Below are 18,800 nucleotides of genomic sequence, written 5' to 3'. Positions count from 1 at the left end.
AAGGCTTCAGTTTCCTCAAATATTGATTCCGGATAGCACATATTACAGTTTCATCCTAATCATTGTTCAAGGTGTATACCACGCAAACAAGGGTCCACTAACATTACCAGGCCAGTGACTTTGCTCTTTGGTAAAGTTATTTTAGAGCCTGCATGTGTGACATTACATTCTTCTGACATCAGAGGATCAACAGCTAGTTTAACATTGAGAAACTATGGCCCAGATTTATCAAGGTCTGCCATGAATACAGCCAGCGGTGATGGAGTGATCTATTATAATCCAGCAATAAGGCCAATTCCAAATCACTGAATGCTATAAATCAATTAAAATACTGCCACGTTAGCTACGGATTGTCATTTCAGGCGCAAAGAGATGAGGGTAATGCCGGATAGAGCTCAGGGGATCTGGGCATGTGTAAACCTCAACACACGTGCAGTGGAAGCTGCTAATAGGTTTTTTAAAGGTCAGAAAAAAACAACAGGTAAATATTGAATGTCCAATGAATAACGGGCCACACTTCCGTGATGTAGCTGACTTAGTAAATGGAAATACGTAAAAAAAAAAAAAAAATGTAAATAAAAAATAAAATACTATATATATATATATATATATATATATATATATACATACACATTTTTTATTTTCTTAAAATAATAGAGCACATTTAATTCATTCATTTTCTTCGGTCATTACATTGATTTGCATGGGGAAGCTGTAGTCATCAAGATCCAGCAATTCTTACCCATTGATTGATGGGGTGACGTTTTCACCGAGATGGAGCTTTTGCCTTTCCATAAATCTACCCGGTACGTCCCCTCCATTAGACATCTGCCTAGCTAGGAATAATGTAATAACCAATGTTACTATTGACGCAGTTTGGTTCTCTCACAGCTACTGGAACAACAGCTGAGAATAAGCGCCGGTCTCCCTCTTCTATCTATCTGACACACAAATGGCACAGACCCACATATACAAAGGCATTGCAGTCACAAAGGAAAAGGTCAGCTTCCTATGTGAATGGTTACAATATGAATTATTGCAATAAAAAAAAAAAAAAAGAAGCGCTGCTGTAGAGGTTGTAATAAAACAGCCCTGTTCTATGTCCTCCCCGCAGCATGTGTGCCGTAGGATAAGCCATGAAATAGCTTTTGTGTTTGAGATGTAAGTTTCCACAAGGATTAGAGGACGAGGCTGCCAGCTGGGAGTTAGAACAAAGATCACAATCGGAAGGGCACAGGCTCCAATTGCTCTGTTCAGTCTCCAAAATGTTCTCTGGAGCTTTTACAGCAAGCGGTCATTGCGCAATTACATATCTGCATAGAAATAGTCATCTACAAGGTACATTTGCTTTTAGCTTTGCAGTTGCATTAAATAGATCTGATTCATAAATGCCATCACTTTCATAGGATAAAGCTGAAATGCAGGAATGTGTCATAGAACATTTATACACACATCAATATTTATCAACATATTCTCTCATTGGAGAGAGCCATGGAATGTATGGAAGAAGGGTGGGTGGCAGCGAGGAGTAAGAATGTAGGGGGCACTATTACTAATCCGCTGTATTATTTCAGGGAGGTCTACGGCGCACAACACGATACTGTATGTGCTGAGACATCTGGCGGGACCAGTTACAAGAAGGGGTGGGTCCAAGCATGGGGGTGTGGCCATGCCCGTGTAAAAATATTAAGGAGGAAGATTTACCAAATCTTCTAAAAAGGACAAGTAGAAATTTATCTTACAGTAACCAATCAGATTATAGGTATACTTTTTTAGACTGTTCTAGATATATGTCAGCTAGAATCTGATTGGTTGCTACTGACAACACCTCCACTTGATCTTGATAATCTATGAAGACTGTGTGTAGAGAGGGATGCAAGTATTCCTCTGTTGGCAGGACATTCTGGGCAGTATGGATGGTGTAATGGTTAGCATTATTGCCTCACAGCACTGAGGTCATGGGTTCCATTCCCATCATGGCTCTGTGTGGAGTTTGTATATTCTCCCCGTACTTGTGTGGGTTTCCTCCGGGTACTCCGGTTTCCTCCCACAATCCAAAAATATACTGGTAGGTTAATTGGCTCCCAACAAAATTAACCCTAGTGTGAATGTTTGTGCATGTGGTAGGGAATATAGATTATAAGACCCACTGGGGCAGGGATTGATAGGAAAGGCCAAATATTCTCTGTAAAGCGCAACGGAATATGTGTGCGCTATATAAATAACTGGTAATAATTCACACAACATTTGCGGCTCGGCCCATATCTCAAGCTGTCGGCAATCAAATAATTTACAAACAAGAATTGCCCAAGAGGCAATAGCTGCAACACTTTAGGAACCTTTATTGGTATTTTACATTTAAAAGATTTGAATGTCACCAAAAAAAAAAAAAAAATTACGTGTAAAATTGTATTCTACACAAACATAATTTTTTTTGGGCACGGAAAGTCTTTAAACGAGGGTATGGGTCGTTGGGTCGACTCAACTTAGGTCGACAGTCATTAGGTCACCACTGAAGGTCGACATGGGCATTACGTCGATTCTGTGTGTTAACGTGCGAAAAAATAAATTTAACAGGCACAAAAAAAACAAACCCAAAAACCCAAGGCTGTAATTGAATAGCCTGAAGCTAAAGTGTGAAAAAGATCACAACAAATTTAACGGGGTTCCCCCAAAGTCTCTATAAATCCAGCTTTCCCATTTACGAAATTTGTTTTAATAATCTAGTGCTAAAACGTTTCGCTCTCAATTCTCAATAAAAGAAAATAATTTCTTTTTCAATTAATTTGAAAAATAAAGACCACAAAATTGTTGACGATCGCTGCTTTACACTATATTTATTAACTGTTATTTATGCAGCGCTTTCCAGAGTATATTTGGTCATAGCCATCAGTTCCCGCCCCAGTGGAGCATATAATCCATATTCCCCATCACAGGGACTCGCATACACACTAGGGTTCATTTTTTGTCTCTTTGTCAGAAGCCAATTAATTTACTAATATGTTTTTTGGAACGTCGGAGGAAACTGTAGGAACAGGACACACATGCATGCAAGAGAAGAACAAAAAAACTACACACAGAAAGTGCCTTGCTTGGGAATTGAACTCCTGGCAGTAATGCTAGCCACTATTGAACTCACAGCAGTAATGTTAACAACTATTCTAATGGTGCTGCCCCAAACTGACAGTGTCCGATTAGGCATAGGGAACCATTTGGTTGGCTAATGTCTGTAGAAGACAATTAGTCTCTTGGACAAACCGCTCAATTCCTATAGGGCCTGCCATGTCCTTGTATCTCTTATCAGATTAAACCAATAATGTTAGCAACTGGGCAAAACCATGTTGCACTGCAGGTGGGGCAGATGTAACATGTGCAGAAAGAGTTAGATTTGGGTGGGTTATATTGTTTCTGTGCAGGGTAAATACTGGCTGCTTTATTTCTACACTGCAATTTAGATTTCAGTTTGAACACACCCCACCCAAATCTAACTCGCTCTGCACATGTTACATCTGCCCCACCTACAGTGCAACATGGTTTTGCCCAATTGCTAACAACTCTGATTAACCCCTAAATCAGTATAAAAGTGACCTTGTAACAGACCTGCGACCACATCACTGGCCCAACCCAAGCAGTGTATGTCTGGGGCTTATACTTTATACTCCAGACTGAACAAGGACAGTCACTAATCAATGGTTTATTTTCAAATTCCTCTAAGGTGTCGCTCGGTCATCTGAAAGACGGGAAATGAAGCTCCAGTATGTACCAGCACAAGATTAAATACAAAAAAACACCCAGCTCTGGCTCCCCTTCCTACTAGCAAGCTATGAATGCTTGGCACACACATTGTTTGACTTGACATTACATTTATGCCTTTTGTAATTATATAAACACACACAGCTGAACAGGTCACGGAGGCACCATGAAACTCATGGAACATCCTTTCAGCACAGAGCACAGCCCCCACACACGATACAATCCGCTCCATACAATTCACAGCATAATTGCACGAACCCGCATGATGCTTTTGTACAGCAGTTGTGTACAATGGAGATCCCAGTGTGGGTGTGTGGAGTCATTTCACTATACTGTATATGCAATCCTATTCATTTCCAATCGCAACGCAAAAATAATACGATGGAAAGGATAAGGGCCTTCTTATTGGTTTGTGTATATGTTAATACCCAGCCTTGTTTTATTACGGGTTCTCCCTAATGGTAAAGCTAAATAACGGTTAGCGAGGCGGCGGCCCATAGCCTCTCAGCGGCATCAGACTGAGTGTGGGCAGGCCAGGCAGCTAGTGCAATGCGCTTCCTAACACAGGAGACTGCACAAGCTGAGGAACTAGTCATGTAGAAGGCAGGCACAGGAGACACTGTCAGGCACCTTTGATGTGTCCGCTGCACAATTGCTCAAGTGGCCGAGTGACGTTTAGTCGAGAACAAAGACATTTATTTCCACTGCTCAGCAACTTGTGTGGAGGAATGTGGAGACCGGCTTATTGGTGGGGATTGTATTTTTTTTTCTCTTCTTTATATTAAGCAGCCTAATAGAAACAGCACAGCATGTGACAGGAAGCCGAGAGGAATGCTAGTTACAGGGAGGGGGGTTACTGATATGGGAAGGTGACAGGAGACTACAACGGCTGTCCAGAAACGTTATTGGTGGTTTTCAGATGCAAAATCAGAGCTTTCATACAAAGGGAGGGGGGTGTTGGTTACGTACACCATCACAAGCCGATAACCTGTATGAAATTAGTAAATTGCACACGCGCAATCGCTCGTGCAATGGCACACCACACTTTGCAAGAACTTCCAGCCATTCTAATAACCAAAGAGTGACAATATATGCAAAAACAGATGCAGATTCTATTGTGCTTGGATGGCCTGTGTAGCGCCCTAACCAGTGAATGGTATTCGGGGTCTATGTAAGAATAGTGGGTACACCAGCAGATTTTTTTCAGGCCTTTAGGGTCTTTCACTTAGTTACAGGATCTATGTATGCAATTTCTCTTGCTGGGACTGCAGCGCAGAGACTGTCCTGGCGAAGATCCTGGCTGCACAGTGATAGCAGGCGCTATCGCGTCACCACCTTTTATGTCACTGCGCTTGCACGCTAGTCATTGCGCTAATACCAATGGAGACTGTAAGAGGCAATGAATCACAAACAATGACTCCACAGGCACAAAGCCGCTGCCGCCATCTGTAGATAAAGATTGGCCAATAGGGCCAAGCTATGGAAAAGCTACGTTTTGGGAGCTTGCCCCCATTAAGAATGATGGGGACTGTGGTCTGCAGTGTTAATTAGCCTTTTGCAGGAAATATCTCCTGCACTAGGCTTATGATACATTGTAGGCTTATTGATACACACTAGGCTTATTGAAACACTGACACTTATATGGAAACATCAGTATACACACACACACACACACACACACACACACACACACACACACACACACACACACACACACACACACACACATACATAGAGGAAGGTGTGGTGAGGTAATTGGCTGAGGAGGCACTGGCTAGCACCAGAGCCAGATTTACACACAATATATGGGCATTATACACAGGTACAGGGGTATAAACTCCTGGAAATTTGGTGAGTTTTGATCAGAGATGTGCGGAGAAAATTGTCAGTGAAGGCACTGCCTCACCTGCCATAGACTTTTTGGTATCTGGTCTCTAGGTCGACCACTCTTAGGTCGACAATGTCTAGGTCGACAGTAAGTAGGTCGACATGGACCCTGGGTCGACATAACAAAAGGTCGATATGCGTTTTCACTTTTTTTTTTTTTTACTTTTTCATACTTTACGTTCCACGTGGATTACAATTGGGAACGGTGCAAAGTGAGCCATGCGAGGGGACACGGTGCACTAATTGGCGTTCCCGGTCACTATACGGAGAAAACAACACCAAAAAAAGTGAAAACACTCATGTCGACCTAGTACATGTCAACCTAGAGTTCCCTGTCGACCTAAGTGGTCGATCTAGACACTGTCAACCTAAGTGTGGTCGACCTTGCATACCACACCCCACTTTTTACTCCAGAGTTTCGACAATAAAAATGATTTTAATAATACAACAAAGATATTTCTAACATATTCTTTGTATTATTCATATACTTTATACAGTCAAAACTCTGGCACAAACGTTAGTATGACAGGAAAGGCTCTGCCTCACCTCACCTCACGTCACTGATAGAGGTGGTCTCTGAGGTTGGCATAAAACAATGTTATTTCTCTCTTATTTACAACCTGGAGGTGCCATCCCACTATGTATCGCACTACGAAACCCTTGTGACACCTTATAAATAAAAGAAAATTATTTAAATACAGAAATAAAATAAAAAACTTTTTTTAATTTGTATTTATGATTTAAACAAAAAGTGCTTTGTTGATCTTCTGAATAAACAAGCACACTTCCATGTTCATCCAAAACATTTAGATATATTGAAAAAAGTAACAGTTATAACACATGGTATATTTTCCATTTGAAGCATGCGTCAGGCAGCCATTTTCAGAATCCAGCCAATGAATTCACCACACTGAAGTTCCGGTTCCCCTAAGAACTGATAGGCTGCATCCTTACAAATATTGGTTGAGGTGACAACATTACACGGATGTAACCGCAGCCACTGAGACTCCTGACCACAAGATCTGCTCAGATGAATATTCTATCTCATAAATCATTAAAGTGCTGGGTAAAAGACTACTTGTGAACTGGGGTGAGCAGACAGGCTGGAAAATGTAGCGGTAATAGAGCCAGCCTGTGCTTCATGAGCAATACGTCTCTGTATGAAATATAGGGATAAGAGACGCATCGGAGTCTGAAATGGAAGGCCTGAATGAATAACATTCCTCTAACGGAACACTTTGATCATGCTCAGATATGTGAAAACCTTAGCGCACATCAATTCCCCCATCTGGATGGTGTTTTCAGCAGCTCTCGCTGTCACAAATGATTAAGGAACTTGAATGTTAACTAAATAACTAATGGTTATGTGTTCAGGATGATGAATAATTGTAACATGAAGTGTCAGATTCTGCCGTAAAATAGCTCATCTGTGGTTTCCAAAGCGTAACATTAGCAGTGAAGGCTATACATATACAACTATTACAAATACAAACATTGGGGCAGATGTATTAAGCCCGAAGAAGTGATAAAGCATTGCTAAAGAAGTGATAAGTGGAAAGTAATAACGCACCAACCAATCAGCTCCTAACTGTCATATTTCAAACCCGTAATGATTGGCTGGTGCGTTATCACCTTCCACTTATCACTTCTTTATCTCTTCTCCAGGCTTCATACATCTACCCATTATTTTTACATATTTTCAATATAGAGAGCACTGTCTGTTTGCAATGTTATATTAACAGATATACAGGTGAAACTCAGAAAATTAGAATATCATGTAAAAGTTAATTTATTTCAGTAATTCAACTTAAAAAGGTGAAACTAAGTACAGTATATAGACTCATTACATGCAAAGTGAGGTATTTCAAGCCTTTATTTGTTATAATTGTGATGATTGTGGCTTACAGCTTCCGAAAACCCCAAATCCAAAATCTCAGAAAATTAGAATATTACATAAAATCAATAAAAAAAGGATTTTAAACACAGAAATGTCAGCCCTCTGAATAGTGTAATCATGCGTATGTGCTCAGTACTTGGTTTGGGCCCCTTTTGCATGAATTACTGTCTCAATGCGGCGTGGCATGGATTCTATCAGCCTGTGGCACTGCAGAGGTGTTATGGAAGACCAGGATGCTTCAATAGCGGCCTTCAGCTCTTTTGCATTGTTCGGTCTCATGTCTATCATCTTTCTCTTGGCAATGCCCCATAGATTCTCTATGGGAGCCAGGTCAGGCTAGTTTGCTGGCCAATCCAGCACAGTAATCCCACGGTCACTGAACCAGGTTTTGGTACTTTTGGAAGTGTGGGCAGGTGCCAAGTCCGGCTGGAAAATTAAGTCAGCATCTCCATAAAGCTGGTCTGCTGGAGGACGCAGGAAGTGCTCTAAAATGTCCTGGTAGACGGCTGCGTTGACTCTGGACTTAATAAAGCACAGTGGACCATCATCTGCAGATGACATGGCTCCCCAAATCAACACAGACTGTGGAAACTTCACACTGGACTTCAAGCATCTTGGATTGTGTGCCTCTCCATTCTTCCTCCATACCCAGTGTGAACTTTCCACAGTCTGTGTTGACTTTGGGATCCATGTCATCTGCTGGTGTTGGTCCACTGTGCTTTATTTACAAATAAAGGCTTGAAATATCTCACTTTGCATGTAATGAGTCTATATAATATATGAGTTTCACCTTTTAAGTTGAGTTACTGAAATAAATGAACTTTTGCGCGATATTCTAATTTTCTGAGTTTCACCTGTATAAAGTTAATGTTTTTCTCTGTATACTGCACTGGAATCACTGTGGCTCCCTAGGTTGCGGATACTGCCATCGTTTATTATTGTTAATACCCTATAGCCACCGTTTCCAGTGCAGAGAAAGCAGCAGGCCAGCATAACCTGTGCCGTGTGTTACCGCCGTGTAGTACCTGTATTGGATGAAACAAACCAGTGATACATAGCCATAGTTACCTCGGCCGGAGTTTCAGGCTCTGGCTCTGAATATTCACAAGATTAGTGTTCAGAGATTAGCAGGAAGAAAGAGGCGGTGACCCAGTTTTATATCGGACTCTGCAGTTAGACCGATTCGGCTTATATGGGTTTGTTATGTGTACATTTATTATGACATGGTCGGTATGTCAATAGTCCGTATCCAGTCTACAGCTCTACACGAAAAAGGTCTACAGTCAATAGGTCGACCACTAATGGTTGACATGACAATGGTCGACACAAGAGTTTTGTTATTCAACTTTGTCATGCTTTACCATCCATATGGACTACGATTGGGAATAGTAACATGCGCAGAGCGCAGCAGTAGCGGAGCGAGGCCCCTTGCCCGAAGCATGGCGAGTGAAGCAATGCACTAATGGGGCAGAAAAAGGACATAACACCCAACAAAAAATACAATAAAATAGTGTCGACCAATTCCATGTCAACTTTTTGACCCCATTGACCTTTTCTACTGTCTGCCTATTCCATGTCGACCATGAGCGGTCCATCTATTGACTGTAGACCTTTTTAGAGCAGATCTAAATGATCCACACCCCAATAGTCGGCATGTTGATATAATCTATTAAACAGTGAAACCAACAGTGTTGTAGTTGTAATGTTTACTGGGAATTATATTAGTTAATTCTTTATAGAAGTCAAGTTGATTTCGTTTCATTTAAACAACCAACTTTTTTTTATTTTTTGTTACAAAATCTTGATCCTTATCTAAGAGCCAATAAAGATAAGATGAGGAGGAGTGTGTAGGGTATGTAAACATTCATTGTACGCAAGTTAGTCAAATAATGGAGGCCTGGGAAGGAATATAATGGAACACCTGCTTGTTTCGGTAAAGAGCCCTAGGGTATGCCCACAAAAAAATACTTATTACAAAGAAACACTCTATTAGACATAGTTTAATGAAAATACAGTTTATGGTAATGGAACCTGCCATACTGTTTTCTCTCCACAGACAGAATTAAAACAGTAGCATAGCGCGGCCAAATAGTCATGTTGTGTAGTTGTGTGATGACCACAACTACACTGCTGTCAATGCACTATATGTGCACCATGGATTCCAGCCACACACATGGCCAATCTTTACAGGTTAGCTCACAATACTTACGTTTTGTCTATGTACCTGCTGTCGACAGTCAATGTGTCAGCAGGATATCAATGATACAATGCCGACACTTGTAATGCTATTTTAAGAGTTGTAAATCATCATGTTTAACGTTAATAACAGACACTGTTACAATGCCTAAAACATTACAACAGTGTCTGCACCTTTATCATGAAGAGTAAGTATGGTTGGCTTTTAGCGTGTTCTTTAGAACTGTATTGACTTTGGGCTTAATTCAGATCTGATCGCAGCAAATTTGTTAGCTAATGGGCGAAACCATGTGCACTGCCGGGGAGTGTGGAAGGGGTTAGATATAACATTTGCAGAGAGAGTTAGATTTGGGTGGGTTATTTTGTTCTGTGCAGGGTAAATACTGGCTGCCTTATTTTTACACTGCAATTTAGATTTCTGTTTGTACACACCCCACCTAAATCTAACTCTCTCTGCACATGTTATATCTGCCTCCCCTGCTGTGCACATGGTTTTGCCCATTAGCTAACATATTTGCTGCAATCAGATCTGAATTATGCCCAAAGTCAATACAGGAACACGCTAAAAGCCAACCATACAAATTTGCTGCTGCGATCAGATCTGAATTAGGCCCTTTGTATAGTAGTGTATAGGAAACCTACAACAGTGTTGGTTCCGTGTATTACATTTGGCAAACCATTATAGATGTCAACTTGATATTATTTAATTTATACAACAAAACTTTTGTTACAAAATCTCAATTTTGCTAGAACTTTTCAAGACAACTCTTTATCCAAAAACATACTACCTATCAACTATATAAAGAAAAGGTTTCCAGTTTCTGGGCAGAGGTCTCACGACACCCCTCATCCTGTAAGAGGGTAAATGTTTAAACCAGTTTCTGCCTTCATGTATCTTAAAACCAGGCAGTGGATAAAAGGAAGACGGGAGATTTATTGCCAGCTGGGTAATAATCAACTGCTACTAGTTGTTAGAATTTCTGATCAAAGTCTTAATAAACTCCCTACACTCTATAAGCCTTTAGCACAGGAAGTTCATGCCCCTTACAAGTGTTCACAGGCAAACAAAATACTTGCCAAAGTATCTCAGTGTTACAAAAGACTTTGTTAATTTATGGGGCCCCCACAGGCATTAACACTTTCATTTGCCACCAAAGCACTTCAATGGGGCTTACAAATATTTGCCTCTCCCATATAGACCGCTTAAGTTTGAGGTTGAAATATAATCTGTGTGCACTGTCCAGTAATATACACAACACATCTGCGGGAGAGAAGTCACTCTCAATGTTTCTTGAAGGATATTTCACAACCAACATCTAAGCAGCCGGCTAGGGGGAAGAGAGCTAATTTACAACGCTCTACTGCTTAGATCAACAAAGTCTCTGTAGAGTCAACACGAAATGGGATGAGAGGTTTAATACACTGCGGTGCTCAAGAATAGGGGTTTAAAGAGGAACAGGTCAACCAAAAAACAAAATTGCATTGCTCTCAATAAACTATTTGCTTTCATTAATGGATCAAGAGATTGAACGGGAGAACCAAGTCCAAGGTTTCAAGAGACAAAGTCGTCAAAAAAATAATAATATATATATTTATTTCAACAAAACGGCATAAAAATCAACACGATCAACCATTGTGAGTCTGCCAACGCACATACCGGAGTCTATAAGTACATACAGCTTCCAACGGAAAAGGACAAAGCAGTCGAGTGTTAATGTCAATGTCTTTCTGTATGGAAGAGGTCATAGGCCACTCTCTATTCAGGAGACATTTACCACCAACAGCTTCATTGATGTTGAGTTCTCACCTACCCCAAAGTGTTCCTCACTTATGAAGGGGACTGCAAATTGTTTGTCCGCCTATGTGATCTGTCTAGTGCTCTAAACGCCAGCTCTATAGTCTTCGGAGGTGGCGAAATCTTAAGAAAGGCACTGTGCTAAAGGGCAAAGGTCGGCTCTGGACAGATATAAATTGTAGTGAAAATGTGCCCTTGTGTAAAACAAAGAACGCTCCTAAAAATACTTCCACCCACCCCTTTATCTGATCGGCATAATCTTACTCTGCAAAATGAATACTGTTTTTTTTCACAGCGCCACAAAACTAGGTTCACCGGTTTATTATCTCTAAATTTATCAACAACTCATTTAAAAGAACAAAACAGGATCTCCAACAATACATGATTGCAAAGTGTGAAATTGTAAATGCAGAATACGGGTATACTCACAGTGAGGCTCGTATGTGGGCGGGGGATCCCCACAGGGGACGCACTCCATGTCCTGGAATCCACCCAGTTTGGTCTTTCTATAGAAGCTGTAACACAAAGGGTTTATATTTATAACAAGTGGATCTCATTTGTGCTGTGTAATATATATTGCATCAATCTTCTTCCAGTATAAACATACAAAAATGACACAAGACTGCTAATGTTTCCTGGAACCTCCCTGTAGGATACAGTTTCCCCCACTCTCTTACCCCATCCTACATTTTATTCTATTATTTATTTATTTTTTAAATATCCAATCATATGATCCTAAGGTTATTCTGTAGCGCGTATTTAGTTAACGATGAGGACAAAGAATCCTGCTCATCTTACAATATAATAACTTTTGAACCTTACATAAGAGTAAAAGATCACTATGCCCATGTAAAGCGAAGCAGTCACTTACAGACAGCGGGGACACAGATTATATGAAATAAAAGGAATATATTCACTAGGAACCCAGGCCCTCACTAAAGGCTCAGGGTACAAAAAAAGGCTACATAGAGCCTGATTCAGGGGTGTAGTATGGTATGCCGGCGGCCGGGCTCCCGGCGACCAGCATACTGGCGCCGGGAGCCCGACCGCCGTTATAACGACAGTGTGGCGAGCGCAAATGAGCCCCTTGCGGGCTCGCAGCGCTCGCCACGCTGTGGGCACTGTGGCGCACCACGCTATTTTATTCTCCCTCCAGGGTGGTCGTGGACCCCCACGAGGGAGAATATATGTCGATATGCCGGGTGTCGGGATTCCAGCGCCGGTATACTGTGCGCCGGGATCCCGACATTCGGCATACTGAAGACCACCCTACTTCAGAGATGGACGCAATGTTCATGTTGTACATAGTCGAGCGACCATTTGCCACTGCACAGTGCCGAATGAAAGTCTGTGGAGGCCCTTATTCCAATCCGCTGTGCAACGGCACACTAATGTGCCGCCAGCTGTTATCTGATGTGCTGCCCAGCATCAGAGTCTGGGGCTTGGGCAACACTGGTACTCTTCCACGGCCCAGCCTGTGACCAGTGGAGATGCAGCGCGACTCATAGGTCACACACGCCGCGTCGCCTTCCCACCTTCCTGCCAGCAGCACGCACCAGCCTTACTGCCAGCCAAGCGCAGCTCCTCACAGCTCCTTGCCGCTCGCGGCTATGTAACCTCCCACCGTCCTCCGCTTATGGAGGGAGAAGAAAAAGAAAGTCATGGTTTGGGGTTAGTGTATGTTTATTTTTGTAATTGCTGTGGGGGAACAGTGTGTATGGGATTACTGTGAAGGCCAATGTGTGTGTGTTTCATTTTCCCTGTGAGGTACTGGTAGTGTGATTTGCCAATTTGAAAGTCTTGTTGGGTGTGCTGCAAGTTGAAAAAGGTTGGAAATCACTGCCCTAGGCAGGGGAAATCTCAGGGCCCCCCTCGCAAATGATCTCCGAATAGATTTTTCATTTTATCAACAAACAGTGTACGATCTGGAAACTGTAAAGTGAATATGGTTTATGTACTTTAAAACCCCTTTCACACCGCAGCTTTAACCCGGTAAATTGCCGATTTTTCAGCCTTTCTAAACGGTTCTAGCTGCGGTGTGAAAGGGCCACCCTGAATTTACCGTTTTCAAAATACTGGTATTTTGAAACGGTTAAAAAGCAGGGTCCTACCCGGTTCAGACCCGTTTCATTGTGCAGTGTGAAAGGCTCAGAAACGGTATTTCCAAGCCACAGAAGGTGATAGGCTGTCTCCATGCATGATGTCACCAGGCAGAAGCAGGAAGCTGGAGGAAAAACACATGAGACACATGAGAGTGGGTTTAGAAGCGTTTTATTACACAAAATATATTATACAATGGCAACTTGGAGTGATGAAGAGGTGAGGGAGCTGCTAAGAATCAGAGAGGATGAGGAAATCTGCAGACAAATAACTGGGACAGTCAAGGATGCACTCATATATAAAAACATGGTTAAAATGCTTCAAGCTGCTGGGTTCCATCGTACGACTATCCAAATTATTAATAATTAATTAATAATTATTAATAATGTGTGGGCCAGAAAAGTCCATTTACAATGACAACCACTGTTTTCTATGGGTGAAACGGGTTCAGTGTGAAAGGTACCAAAACGGTAATGAAATGGTAATAATAAGATTTTACTTACCGATAAATCTATTTCTCATAGTCCGTAGTGGATGCTGGGGACTCCGTCAGGACCATGGGGAATAGCGGCTCCGCAGGAGACAGGGCACAAAAGCAAGCTTTTAGGATCACATGGTGTGTACTGGCTCCTCCCCCTATGACCCTCCTCCAAGCCTCAGTTAGGTACTGTGCCCGGACGAGCGTACACAATAAGGAAGGATCTTGAATCCCGGGTAAGACTCATACCAGCCACACCAATCACACCGTACAACTTGTGATTTGAACCCAGTTAACAGTATGATAACAATGAAGTAGCCTCTAAAAAAGATGGCTCACAACAATAATAACCCGATTTTTTGTAACAATAACTATGTACAAGTAATGCAGACAATCCGCACTTGGGATGGGCGCCCAGCATCCACTACGGACTATGAGAAATAGATTTATCGGTAAGTAAAATCTTATTTTCTCTAACGTCCTAGTGGATGCTGGGGACTCCGTCAGGACCATGGGGATTATACCAAAGCTCCCAAACGGGCGGGAGAGTGCGGATGACTCTGCAGCACCGAATGAGAGAACTCCAGGTCCTCCTCAGCCAGGGTATCAAATTTGTAGAATTTTGCAAACGTGTTTGCCCCTGACCAAGTAGCTGCTCGGCAAAGTTGTAAAGCCGAGACCCCTCGGGCAGCCGCCCAAGATGAGCCCACCTTCCTTGTGGAATGGGCATTTACAGATTTTGGCTGTGGCAGGCCTGCCACAGAATGTGCAAGCTGAATTGTACTACAAATCCAACGAGCAATAGTCTGCTTAGAAGCAGGAGCACCCAGCTTTTTGGGTGCCTACAATATAAACAGCAAGTCAGACTTTCTGACTCCAGCCGTCCTGGAATTATATATATATATATATATATATATATATTTTCAGGGCCCTGACAACGTCTAGCAACTTGGAGTCCTCCAAGTCCCTAGTAGCCGCAGGCACCACAATAGGTTGTTTCAGGTGAAACGCTGACACCACCTTAGGAAGAAACTGGGGACGAGTCCGCAGTTCTGCCCTGTCCGAATGGAAAATCAAATATGGGCTTTTGTAAGACAAAGCCGCCAATTTTGACAATCGCCTGGCCGAGGCCAGGGCCAACAGCATGGTCACTTTCCATGTGAGATATTTCAAATCCACAGATTTGAGTGGTTCAAACCAATATGATTTGAGGAATCCCAACACTACGTTGAGATCCCACGGTGCCACTGGAGGCACACAAGGGCTGTATATGCAATACTCCCTTGACAAACGTCTGGACTTCAGGAACTGAAGCCAATTCTTTCTGGAAGAAAATCTATAGGGCCGAAACTTGAACCTTAATGGACCCCAATTTGAGGCTCATAGACACTCCTGTTTTCAGGAAGTGCAGAAATCGACCTAGTTGAAATTTTTTCGTGGGGCCTTCCTGGCCTCACCCACGCAACATATTTTTACCACATGTGGTGATAACGTTGTGCGGTCACCTCCTTCCTGGCTTTGACCAGGGTAGGTATGACCTCTTCCGGAATGCCTTTTCCCTTAGGATCCGGCGTTCAAACCGCCATGCCGTCAAACGCAGTCGCGGTAAGTCTTGGAACAGACAAGGTCCCTGCTGGAGCAGGTCCTTTCTTAAAGGCCGATGCCACGGTTCCTCTTGGAACAGACATGGTACTTGCTGAAAGCAAATCCCTTCTTAGCTCCCGAGGCCATTAGTCCTCTGTGAGCATCTCTTGAAGTTCCGGTTACCAAGTCCCTCTTGGCCAATCCAGAGCCACGAGTATAGTTCTTACTCCTCTATGTCTTATAATTCTCAATACCTTGGTTATGAGAAGCAGAGGAGGGAACACATACACCGACTGTTACACCCACGGTGTTACTAGGACGTCCACAGCTATCGCCTGAAGGTCTCGTGACCTGGCGCAATACCTGTCCCATTTTTTGTTCGGGCGGGACGCCATCATGTCCACCTTTGGTCTTACCCAACGGTTCACAATCATGCGGAAAACTTCCCGATGAAGTTCCCACTCTCCCGGGTGGAGGTCGTGCCTGCTGAGGAAGTCTGCTTCCCAGTCGTCCACTCCCGGAATGAACACTGCTGACAGTGCTATCACATGATTTTCCGCCTAGCGAAAAATCCTTGCAGTTTTGCCACTGCCCTCCTGCTTCTTGTGCCGCCCTTTCTGTTTACGTGGGCGACTGCCGTGATGTTATCCCACTGGATCAATACCGGCTGACCTTGAAGCAGAGGTCTTGCTAAGCTTAGAGCATTATAAATTTGCTCTTAGCTCCAGTATATTTATGTGGAGAGAATTCTCCAGACTTGATCACACTCCTTGTGTGACTGCTCCCCAGCCTCTCAGGCTGGCCTCCGTGGTCACCAGCATCCAATCCTGAATGCCGAATCTGCGGCCCTCTAGAAGATGAGCACTCTGTAATCACCACAGGAGAGACACCCTTGTCCTTGGATATAGGGTTATCCGCTGATGCATCTGAAGATGCGATCCGGACCATTTGTCCAGCAGATCCCACTGAAGAGTTCTTGCGTGAAATCTGCCGAATGGAAGCGCTTCGTAATAATCCACCATTTTTACCAGGACTCTTGTGCAATGATGCACTGACACTTTTCCTGGTTTTAGGAGGATCCCGATTAGCTCGGATAACTCCCTGGCTTTCTCCTCTGGGAGAAACACCTTTTCCTGGACTGTGTCCAGAATCATCCCTAGGACCAGCAGACGTGTCGTCGGAACAACTGCGGTTTTGGAATATTTAGAATCCACCCGTGCTGTCGTAGAACTCCTTGAGATAGTGCTACTCCGACCTCCAACTGTTCTCTGGACCTTGTTCTTATCAGGAGGTCGTCCATTTTCTTTGAAGACGAATCCTCCTTTCGGTCATTACCTTGGTAAGGACCCGGGGTGCCTTGGACAATCCAACGGCATCGTCTTGAAACTGATAGTGACAGTTCTGTACCACGAACCTGAGGTACCCTTGGTGAGAAAAGGCAAATTTTGGGACATGGAGGTAAGCATCCCTGATGTCCCGGGACACCATATAGTCCCCTTGTTCTTTGCTATCACTGCTCTGAGTGACTCCATCTGGATTTGAACCCTTGCAAGTGTTCAAATTTTTCAGATTTAGAATAGGTCTCACCTAGCCTTCAGTACCACCATATAGTGTGGAGTAATACCCCTTTCCTTGTTGTCGGAGGGGTAATTTTATTATCACCTGCTGGGAATACAGCTTGTGAATTGTTTTCAATACTGCCTCCCTGTCGGAGGGAGACATTGGTACAGCAGACTACAGGAACCTGCGAGGGGGGAAACCTCTCGACATTCCAATCTGTACCCCTTGGATACTACTTGCAGGATCCAGGGGTCCTGTACGGTCCCAGCGTCATGCTGAGAACTTGGTAGAAGCGGTGGAGGGCTTCTGTTCCTGGGAATGGGCTGCCTGCTGCAGTCTTCTTCCCTTTCTTCTATCCCTGGGCAGATATGACTCTTATAGGGACGAAAGGACTGAGGCTGAAAAGACGGTGTCTTTTTCTGCAGATATGTGACTTAGGGTAAAAAACGGTGGATTTTCCAGCAGTTGCCCTGGCCACCAGGTCCCATGGACCGACCCCAAATAACTCCTCCCCTTTATACGGCAATACATCTTTGTGCCGTTTGGAATCTGCATCACCTGACCACTGTCGTGTCCATAAACATCTTCTTGCAGATATGGACATCGCATTTACTCTTGATGCCAGAGTGCAAATATCCCTCTGCGCATCTCGCATATATAGAAATGCATCCTTTAAATGCTCTATAGTCAATAAAATACTGTCCCTGTCAAAGGTATCAATATTTTTAGTCAGGGAATCCGACCAAGCCACCTCAGCTCTGCACATCCAGGCTGAGGCGATCGCTGGTCGCAGTATAACACCAGCATGTGTGTGTATACTTTTTAGGATATTTTTCAGCCTCCTATCAGCTGGCTCCTTAAGTACGGCCCTATCCGTAGATGGACTGCCACTTGTTCTGATAAGCGTGTGAGCGCCTTATCCACCCTGAGGGGTGTTTCCCACCGCGCCTTAACTTCTGGCGGGAAAGGGTATACCGCCAATAATTTTCTATCGGGGGAAACCCACGCATCATCACACACTTCATTTAATTTATCTGATTCAGGAAAAACTACAGGTAGTTTTTTCACCTCACACATAATACCCTTTTTTGTGGTACTTGGAGTATCAGAAATATGTAACACCTCCTTCATTGCCCTTAACGTGTGGCCCTAAAAGAAAATACGTTTGTTTCTTCACCGTCGACACTGAAATCAGTGTCCGTGTCTGGGTCTGTGTCGACCGACTGAGGTAAATGGGCATTTTACAGCCCCTGACGGTGTTTGAGGCGCCTGGACAGATACTAATTTGTTCGCCGGCCCTCTCATGTCGTCAACCGGCTTGCAGCGTGTTGACATTGTCACGTAATTTCCATAAATAAGCCATCCATTCCGGTGTCGACTCCCTAGAGAGTGACATCACCATTACAGGCAATTTGCTCCGCCTCCTCACCAATATTTTCCTCATACATGTCGACACACACGTACCGACATACAGCACACACATAGGGAATGCTCTGATAGAGGACAGGACCCACTAGCCCTTTGGGGAGACAGAGGGAGAGTTTGCCAGC

General features: G+C 43.3%; 1 protein-coding gene across 1 annotated transcript in view; it reads right to left on the bottom strand.

Annotated features, from left to right (window-relative positions):
• The window catches only part of TNFRSF19 (TNF receptor superfamily member 19), a 141,971-nt gene that overhangs the window by 30,692 nt on the left and 92,479 nt on the right, over positions 1 to 18,800 (bottom strand). The window contains exon 5 of the mRNA XM_063951676.1: positions 11,958 to 12,043. Within this exon, the coding sequence (XP_063807746.1) occupies positions 11,958 to 12,043 (86 nt within the window). The remainder of the gene's footprint in view (positions 1 to 11,957; positions 12,044 to 18,800) is intronic.

This window comes from Pseudophryne corroboree, chromosome 2, assembly GCF_028390025.1.
Source record: "Pseudophryne corroboree isolate aPseCor3 chromosome 2, aPseCor3.hap2, whole genome shotgun sequence".
In the NCBI taxonomy this organism is placed as follows: Eukaryota; Metazoa; Chordata; class Amphibia; order Anura; family Myobatrachidae; genus Pseudophryne; species Pseudophryne corroboree.
This window is presented reverse-complemented; position numbering and strand designations above follow the sequence as displayed.